The sequence below is a fragment of the Salmo trutta genome, unplaced genomic scaffold (genome assembly GCF_901001165.1).
Source record: "Salmo trutta unplaced genomic scaffold, fSalTru1.1, whole genome shotgun sequence".
In the NCBI taxonomy this organism is placed as follows: Eukaryota; Metazoa; Chordata; class Actinopteri; order Salmoniformes; family Salmonidae; genus Salmo; species Salmo trutta.
Genome location: NW_021822222.1, coordinates 341414 through 351413, shown reverse-complemented (window position 1 = coordinate 351413; position 10000 = coordinate 341414). Strand labels below are relative to the sequence as shown.

General features: G+C 50.4%; 1 protein-coding gene and 1 pseudogene across 1 annotated transcript; both read right to left on the bottom strand.

The window, feature by feature from the left end:
* Positions 1–659: 659 nt before the first annotated feature.
* On the bottom strand, positions 660–7509 carry LOC115181189 (protein-lysine methyltransferase METTL21E). Its single transcript, XM_029743219.1, has 5 exons — positions 7254–7509; positions 7127–7221; positions 5164–5321; positions 3694–3811; positions 660–1117 (listed from the first exon to the last, which is right to left on the bottom strand). The coding sequence occupies exons 2-5, from the start codon at positions 7179–7181 to the stop codon at positions 693–695; spliced, it is 756 nt and encodes a 251-aa protein (XP_029599079.1). The 5' UTR covers positions 7182–7221; positions 7254–7509; the 3' UTR covers positions 660–692.
* A 1703-nt stretch (positions 7510–9212) lies between these two features.
* LOC115181179 (DNA repair protein complementing XP-G cells homolog) overlaps positions 9213–10000 on the bottom strand; it is a 20130-nt pseudogene continuing 19342 nt past the window's right edge.

The following is a 10000-nucleotide window of genomic DNA, read 5'->3' as shown; positions in this document are numbered from 1 at the left end:
AGTCTGCTTCCGTAGAGCATGGTAGTATTAAACAGCCTCTCCCTCCCTCCCTCCCTCCCTCCCTCCCCTGCAGTGTCTCAGTCTGCTTCCGTAGAGCATGGTAGTATTAAACAGCCTCTCCCTCCCTCCCTCCACCCCCCTGCAGTGTCTCAGTCTGCTTCCGTAGAGCATGGTAGTATTAAACAGCCTCTCCCTCCCTCCCTCCACCCCCCTGCAGTGTCTCAGTCTGCTTCCGTAGAGCATGGTAGTATTAAACAGCCTCTCCCTCCCTCCCTCCCTCCTTCCCTCCCTCCCTCCCTCCCTCCCTCCCTCCCTCCACCCCCCTGCAGTGTCTCAGTCTGCTTCCGTAGAGCATGGTAGTATTAAACAGCCTCTCCCTCCCTCCCTCCCTCCCTCCCTCCCGTGTCTCAGTCTGCTTCCGTAGAGCATGGTAGTATTAAACAGCCTCTCCCTCCCTCCCTCCCTCCCTCCCTCCCTCCCTCCCTCCCTCCCTCCCCCCCCCTGCAGTGTCTCAGTCTGCTTCCGTAGAGCATGGTAGTATTAAGCAGCCTCTCCCTCCCTCCCTCCCTCCCTCCACCCCCCTGCAGTGTCTCAGTCTGCTTCCGTAGAGCATGGTAGTATTAAACAGCCTCTCCCTCCCTCCCTCCACCCCCCTGCAGTGTCTCAGTCTGCTTCCGTAGAGCATGGTAGTATTAAACAGCCTCTCCAGACTGTGTCTTCCTCTCCATCTCCTTCCTTGATGCTCGGTACAGTTTGATACTGAGACTGGGCAGATCATACAGTTCTTCCAGATGGAACCTGGTCCGGAACCGTTCTACGAACTGGTTCTCTCTGTCCAGACGGAACCTCATGGCCCAGAGGATCTCCGTCCCGTCCTGACACAGGTGATCGAAGGTGTCCAAGAGTTCCCCCAGGTAAGGGTGGCAGTACACCACGTCAGCGGCGAACACGTAGTCGTAGTGACAGGTAGCCTGAGGGAAGTGTTGTTCCAGCTCCTTCCCCCAGGACAGCTCAGTGACCTGAGGAGGGTGTCTACACTGCCCCCTGGTGTTACGGAGGACGTTATACTGCAGGTTACTCAGCACCTCCGGCAGGTCCGTGGACGTCACCTTGGCACCTAGGAAATAATTAAATAAATAAATAAATAAAACACCAGTTACCAAACAGGAAGGAGATGTCTGTCCTCTGAAGAGGGTGGTGTCAACAGGCGTTCTACCTGTCCTGGACCTTCTACCTGTCCCGGACCTGCTACCTGTCCCGGACCTTCTACCTGTCCCGGACCTGCTACCTGTCCCGGACCTGCTACCTGTCCCAGACCTGCTACCTGTCCCAGACCTGCTTCCTGTCCAAGACCTGCTTCCTGTCCAAGACCTGCTTCCTGTCCAAGACCTGCTTCCTGTCCCGGACCTGCTGCCTGTCCCAGACCTGCTTCCTGTCCCAGACCTTCTACCTGTCCCAGACCTGCTTCCTGTCCCAGACCTGCTTCCTGTCCCAGACCTGCTTCCTGTCCAAGACCTGCAACCTGTCCCAGACCTGCAACCTGTCCCAGACCTGCTGTTTTCAACTCTCTAGAGACAGCAGGAGCGGTAGAGATACTCTGAATGATCAGCTATGAAAAGCCAACTGACATTTACTCCTGAGGTGCTGACCTGTTGCACCCTCGACAACTACTATGATTATTATTATTTGACCCTGCTGGTCATTTATGAACATTTGAACATCTTGGCCATGTTCTGTTATAATCTCCACCCGGCACAGCCAGAAGAGGACTGGCCAACCCTCATAGCCTGGTTCCTCTCTAGGTTTCTAATCTCCACCCAGCACAGCCAGAAGAGGACTGGCCACCCCTCATAGCCTGGTTCCTCTCTAGGTTTCTAATCTCCACCCAGCACAGCCAGAAGAGGACTGGCCTCCCCTCATAGCCTGGTTCCTCTCTAGGTTTCTAATCTCCACCCAGCACAGCCAGAAGAGGACTGGCCAACCCTCATAGCCTGGTTCCTCTCTAGGTTTCTAATCTCCACCCGGCACAGCCAGAAGAGGACTGGCCACCCCTCATAGCCTGGTTCCTCTCTAGGTTTCTAATCTCCACCCGGCACAGCCAGAAGATGACTGGCCACCCCTCATAGCCTGGTTCCTCTCTAGGTTTCTAATCTCCACCCGGCACAGCCAGAAGAGGACTGGCCACCCCTCATAGCCTGGTTCCTCTCTAGGTTTCTAATCTCCACCCAGCACAGCCAGAAGAGGACTGGCCACCCCTCATAGCCTGGTTCCTCTCTAGGTTTCTAATCTCCACCCAGCACAGCCAGAAGAGGACTGGCCACCCCTCATAGCCTGGTTCCTCTCTAGGTTTCTAATCTCCACCCAGCACAGCCAGAAGAGGACTGGCCACCCCTCATAGCCTGGTTCCTCTCTAGGTTTCTAATCTCCACCCGGCACAGCCAGAAGAGGACTGGCCACCCCTCATAGCCTGGTTCCTCTCTAGGTTTCTTCCTAGGTTCTGGCCTTTCTAGGGAGTTTTTCCTAGCCACCGTGCTTCTACACCTGCATTGCTTGCTGTTTGGGGTTTTAGGCTGGGTTTCTGTACAGCACTTTGAGGTATCAGCTGATGTAAGAAGGGCTATATAAATACATTTGATTGATTGATTGATTGATTGGATGGGCCCGAAAAACTAAAACAAAAAAAAAAACACTAACGAGGAGGGAGTCTGAGACCACCTGTATGTAATATGTATGAGGAGGGAGTCTGGGACGACCCGTATGTAATATGTATGAGGAGGGAGTCTGGGACGACCCGTATGTAATATGTATGAGGAGGGAGTCTGGGACGACCCGTATGTAATATGTATGAGGAGGGAGTCTGGGACGACCCGTATGTAATATGTATGAGGAGGGAGTCTGAGACCACCCGTATGTAATATGTATGAGGAGGGAGTCTGGGACGACCCATATGTAATATGTATGAGGAGGGAGTCTGAGACCACCCGTGTGTAATATGTATGAGGAGGGAGTCTGGGACGACCCGTATGTAATATGTATGAGGAGGGAGTCTGGGACGACCCGTATGTAATATGTATGAGGAGGGAGTCTGGGACGACCCGTATGTAATATGTATGAGGAGGGAGTCTGGGACCACCCGTATGTAATATGTATGAGGAGGGAGTCTGGGACCACCCGTATGTAATATGTATGAGGGAGTCTGGGACCACCCGTATGTAATATGTATGAGGGAGTTTGGGACCACCCGTATGTAATATGTATGAGGAGGGAGTCTGGGATGACCCGTATGTAATATGTATGAGGAGGGAGTCTGGAACGACCCGTATGTAATATGTATGAGGAGGGAGTCTGGGACGACCCGTATGTAATATGTATGAGGAGGGAGTCTGGGACGACCCGTATGTAATATGTATGAGGAGGGAGTCTGGTACGACCCGTATGTAATATGTATGAGGAGGGAGTCTGGGACGACCCGTATGTAATATGTATGAGGAGGGAGTCTGAGACCACCCGTATGTAATATGTATGAGGAGGGAGTCTGAGACCACCCGTATGTAATATGTATGAGGAGGGAGTCTGGGACGACCCGTATGTAATATGTATGAGGAGGGAGTCTGGGACGACCCGTATGTAATATGTATGAGGAGGGAGTCTGGAACGACCCATGCGACTTTGTAAAACACAAGATTGTCTCACCTAGAAGGCTGGTAACTACGGAGACCAGACCGGTCCCGGCGCCCAGCTCGATGACGTTCTTGTCCAGCAGGTTGTACGTGTCACGATGCGTATCCAGGAAGTAACACAGCACTATGGCCTGATGGGAAATAACAGGACATTATAAAAATGAAGTTATACATGGTGAGGAAAAAAGTGGAATTTAAAAGTAATGATTGTGATGAAGGTGAGCAGAAGGGTAGTGTTAGTGAGGATGACGAAGGTGAAGGTAAGGGTAGTAGTGTTAGTGAGGATGACGAAGGTGAAGGTAAGGGTAGTAGTGTTAGTGAGGATGACGAAGGTGAGCGTAAGGGTAGTAGTGTTAGTGAGGATGACGAAGGTGAAGGTAAGGGTAGTAGTGTTAGTGAGGATGACGAAGGTGAGCAGAAGGGTAGTGTTAGTGAGGATGACGAAGGTGAAGGTAAGGGTAGTAGTGTTAGTGAGGATGACGAAGGTGAGCGTAAGGGTAGTGTTAGTGAGGATGACGAAGGTGAGCGTAAGGGTAGTAGTGTTAGTGAGGATGACGAAGGTGAAGGTAAGGGTAGTAGTGTTAGTGAGGATGACGAAGGTGAGCGTAAGGGTAGTAGTGTTAGTGAGGATGACGAAGGTGAGCGTAAGGGTAGTAGTGTTAGTGAGGATGATGAAGGTGAGCGTAAGGGTAGTGTTAGTGAGGATGATGAAGGTGAGCGTAAGGGTAGTGTTAGTGAGGATGATGAAGGTGAGCGTAAGGGTAGTAGTGTTAGTGAGGATGACGAAGGTGAGCGTAAGGGTAGTGTTAGTGAGGATGACGAAGGTGAGCAGAAGGGTAGTAGTGTTAGTGAGGATGACGAAGGTGAGCGTAAGGGTAGTGTCAGTGAGGATGACGAAGGTGAGCAGAAGGGTAGTGTTAGTGAGGATGACGAAGGTGAGCGTAAGGGTAGTGTTAGTGAGGATGACGAAGGTGAGCGTAAGGGTAGTGTTAGTGAGGATGACGAAGGTGAGCGTAAGGGTAGTGTTAGTGAGGATGATGAAGGTGAGCAGAAGGGTAGTGTTAGTGAGGATGACGAAGGTGAGCAGAAGGGTAGTAGTGTTAGTGAGGATGACGAAGGTGAGCGTAAGGGTAGTGTTAGTGAGGATGACGAAGGTGAGCAGAAGGGTAGTGTTAGTGAGGATGATGAAGGTGAGCGTAAGGGTAGTGTCAGTGAGGATGACGAAGGTGAGCGTAAGGGTAGTAGTGTTAGTGAGGATGACGAAGGTGAAGGTAAGGGTAGTAGTGTTAGTGAGGATGACGAAGGTGAGCGTAAGGGTAGTGTTAGTGAGGATGACGAAGGTGAGCGTAAGGGTAGTAGTGTTAGTGAGGATGACGAAGGTGAGCGTAAGGGTAGTAGTGTTAGTGAGGATGACGAAGGTGAGCGTAAGGGCAGTAGCGTTAGCGAGGATGACGAAGGCGAACTTTAAAGGCGCGTGTCGTACCGAGGGCCACATCACAGCTCCGTAGAGGTCATGTGACTCCTTGATCCTGATCTGATGATCGGCGAAGGTGTACCCCTCCCAGGCTTCCATGGTGATCAGAGACTGGATGATCCTCCTGGACATGATGGCAGCTGCCAGCTCAGCATCCGCAACATCAACTGGCAACACAATGACGTCAGATTTATTCTGTGAAGGAGACGTGAATTCTAAGGTGGTATTGAACTATTTCCAAACCATAACGGAGAAGATGGTTACATTTCCCATCATCCTCTCTGTCAGTACAGTCTCAGGTTGTTGATGTATTTCCCATCATCCTCTCTGTCAGTACAGTCTCAGGTTGTTAATGTATTTCCCATCATCCTCTCTGTCGGTACAGTCTCAGGTTGTTGATGTATTTCCCATCATCCTCTCTGTCGGTACAGTCTCAGGTTGTTGATGTATTTCCCATCATCCTCTCTGTCGGTACAGTCTCAGGTCGTTGATGTATTTCCCATCATCCTCTCTGTCAGTACAGTCTCAGGTCGTTGATGTATTTCCCATCATCCTCTCTGTCAGTACAGTCTCAGGTTGTTGACGTATTTCCCATCATCCTCTCTGTCAGTACAGTCTCAGGTTGTTGATGTATTTCCCATCATCCTCTCTGTCAGTGGAAAGAGCTCATCTAAATCTTCCATTTAAAGTTGAGACCTCGTCTTGGCCCAGAAGTCTCCCCCTGCCCCCACCCACTCCTCCTCATTGGTTGTCCACAGTAATGTAGGGTGACCTGTGACCTGTGACCTAGGGTTAGCAGGGCAGTAGGGTAATATAACCCCTCTACACGGCTAGTTGACCCAGCATCAGTACGGTAACCTAGCCCCTCAGTAGGGTAATATAACCCCTCTACACGGCTAGCTGACCCAGCATCAGTACAGTAACCTAGCCCCTCAGTAGGGTAATATAACCCCTCTACACGGCTAGCTGACCCAGCATCAGTACAGTAACCTAGCCCCTCAGTAGGGTAATATAACGCCTCTACACGGCTAGCTGACCCAGCATCAGTACAGTAACCTAGCCCCTCAGTAGGGTAATATAACCCCTCTACACGGCTAGCTGACCCAGCATCAGTACAGTAACCTAGCCCCTCAGTAGGGTAATATAACCCCTCTACACAGCTAGCTGACCCAGCATCAGTACAGTAACCTAGCCCCTCAGTAGGGGTAATATAACCCCTCTACACGGCTAGCTGACCCAGCATCAGTACAGTAACCTAGCCCCTCAGTGGGGTAATATAACCCCTCTACACGGCTAGCTGACCCAGCATCAGTACAGTAACCTAGCCCCTCAGTGGGGTAATATAACCCCTCTACACGGCTAGCTGACCCAGCATCAGTACAGTAACCTAGCCCCTCAGTAGGGTAATATAACCCCTCTACACGGCTAGCTGACCCAGCATCAGTACGGTAACCTAGCCCCTCAGTAGGGTAATATAACCCCTCTACACGGCTAGCTGACCCAGCATCAGTACAGTAACCTAGCCCCTCAGTAGGGTAATATAACCCCTCTATGTAGCTGATTAGTGTACTCGCTGGCAGGTTATTTGCGGCCTCTCTGACAGACAGACATGCAGCTGGTATACCAGTTATGTAAGCTAGTGAGGGGAGAGACGGAGAACAGCTCTTAAATAACTTCACAGCTTGTGTGTGTGCGTGTGTGTGTGTGCGTGTGTGTGTGTCAATGTACCCCGATTACGATGCTATAAAACAAGTCTATGAAGCACTATAAAAACATGACTTTAACACTCATAGTGACCATTAATGAACGAATAACACCAATCTACCCAGAGTGCACTTCAACTACCGACAACCGACGTTTCCAGACGTACAGCGATAACCATAAAAGTCGACGTAGTGATTCATCCCATAAATCGACCCGTTTCGTTCTGTATCCCGTGTGGGTTCTGAAAGTTCTAGCTACGGTACCGTACCTTCCGTTTCAGCATCTTCCTCAGTCTGGACAGACTGGGTCGGGAGGAGGTTCATGTCTCTGGTTGTCCGGGGACTGGGGGTAAGGGGTGAGGAGATTGTGGGTTAGTAGGGGTAAGGGGTGAGGAGATTGTGGGTTAGTAGGGGTAAGGGGTGAGGAGATTGTGGGTTAGTAGGGGTAAGGGGTGAGGAGTTTGTGGGTTAGTAGGGGTAAGGGGTGAGGAGATTGTGGGTTAGTAGGGGTAAGGGGTGAGGAGTTTGTGGGTTAGTAGCGGTAACAAAAAAAATCGGACCGTGTTGCTCAAAAACGGTGCGTTGGATGTCCAGGGAACAGAGTCGGGTTCCTTTAGGCTTGGTGCTCCGGGTCTCAGTCAGGTCGGCTGGCTGTGTGTTGTGAGGGGTTGGTATATGATTCTCTTTCTCCTTGCCCTCCCTCTCTCTCTCTCTCTCTCTCTCTCTCTCTCTCTCTCTCTCTCTCCTTTCCTTCCCTCCCTCCCTCGGCATACTGGGTATGGTACCTCTCTCTCTCTCTCTCTCTCTGTGTTGACATACTGGGTATGGTACACCCCTCCCTCCCTCCTTTCCTTCCCTCCCTCCCTCCTGGCATACTGCCTGGTGGGTCAGCCAGAGAGAGAATGTGCAAGCCAAAGAGAGAGAGGGAAACATGAATTAGAGAGAATGAAGAAAACAGGTGAGAGAAGGTTAGGAAGAGCTAGAGAGAAAGAGAGAGAGAGAGAGAGAGAGAGAAGGCTGGGAAGGGCTAGAGAGAAAGAGAGAGAGAGAGAGAGAGAGAGAAGGCTGGGAAGGGCTAGAGAGAGAGAAAGAGAGAGAAATATTGTGACAAGGAGGGGAGATTATCATTCCAAACACAGTTTGCTACAGTTAGCATCCCTTCCTGCTACAGTTAGCCTAAATAAGAACGCTGTTTCTCTGAGGCTGCACTTCCTGCTACATCCTAGCTGTTAAATAACGATGCTGTCTCTCTGAGGCATCCCTTCCTGCTGCATCCTAGCTGTTAAAGAACGATGCTGTCTCTCTGAGGCATCCCTTCCTGTTACATTATAGCTGTTAAAGAACGATGCTGTCTCTCTGAGGCATCCCTTCCTGTTACATTATAGCTGTTAAAGAACGATGCTGTCTCTCTGAGGCATCCCTTCCTGCTGCATTATAGCTGTTAAAGAACGATGCTGTCTCTCTGAGGCATCCCTTCCTGTTACATTATAGCTGTTAAAGAACGATGCTGTCTCTCTGAGGCATCCCTTCCTGCTGCATTATAGCTGTTAAAGAACGATGCTGTCTCTCTCAGGCATCCCTTCCTGCTGCATTCTACCTGCTGCATTATAGCTGTTAGAGAACGATGCTGTCTCTCTGAGGCATCCCTTCCTGCTGCATCCTAGCTGTTAAAGAACGATGCTGTCTCTCTGAGGCATCCCTTCCTGTTACATTATAGCTGTTAAAGAACGATGCTGTCTCTCTGAGGCATCCCTTCCTGCTGCATTATAGCTGTTAAAGAACGATGCTGTCTCTCTCAGGCATCCCTTCCTGTTACATTATAGCTGTTAAAGAACGATGCTGTCTCTCTCAGGCATCCCTTCCTGCTGCATTCTACCTGCTGCATTATAGCTGTTAGAGAACGATGCTGTCTCTCTGAGGCATCCCTTCCTGTTACATTATAGCTGTTAAAGAACGATGCTGTCTCTCTGAGGCATCCCTTCCTGCTGCATCCTAGCTGTTAAAGAACGATGTAAACAAGCAGACACATCGTGTAAACAAGCAGAGACACATCGTGTAAACAAGCAGAGACACATCGTGTAAACAAGCAGAGACACATCGTGTAAACAAGCAGAGACACATCGTGTAAACAAGCAGAGACACATCGTGTAAACAAGCAGACACATCGTGTAAACAAGCAGAGACACATCGTGTAAACAAGCAGAGACACATCGTGTAAACAAGCAGAGACACATCGTGTAAACAAGCAGAGACACATCGTGTAAACAAGCAGAGACACATCGTGTAAACAAGCAGAGACACATCGTGTAAACAAGCAGAGACACATCGTGTAAACAAGCAGAGACACATCGTGTAAACAAGCAGAGACACATCGTGTAAACAAAATAACAAGACTGCCTTTGTAATACAAAAACATTTTCATTATTCCAAATCTTCATCCCAAAACATAGAAAATACACCAACAGACAGACAGGCAGAGACGCCTCCTTATCAACAACATCATGGGTTTAACACAGCAGCGTCTTCTACACCGCTACGTCTCATATATTATCCCTCATCATTCAGAAACATCATTCAGAAAACGGTTCCCAGTTTCCCAGCGGGTTTCAGCGCCTGTTTATCGGTCGAATATATCCCTCTGATGACATCATCACCACCAGACGGTCCAGAGTTTTAAAAGTTTAAAAGTTCTCTCACAGTGTCTTCCTCCCTCTGCCTCTCCCCCTCACACCTCTCTTCCCCCTCCCCCCACCTCTCTTCCTCCTCCCCCCTCTCCCTTCCCTCGGTTGGCCCCCGAACACGGACTGGGCCGTTACCATGGCGACCCCGCTGTCGTCGTCACTGTCGTCCCCGGAACTGCCGCCGCCACTCCGCTCCGTCCTACTGGGGAGGAGTTTAGGTACGCCGTTATTAGGAGGAGGTACTTCCTTCCTCTGCTGGCTGGCCCCTCCCACAACCAGGTTGGCCCCTCCCGTATTCTGACTAACCACTCCTACTTCTTTCTTCCTTTCTTGGCTGGCCACTCCCACATCATGGCTGGCTCTTCCCATATCCTCTTGAGCAGGTTTACTGACCTCTGCCCCCAGAAACCCCCCTGATCCCTCCTCTACCTCTCCTTTCCTCTGCTTTGGCTCTGACCCTTT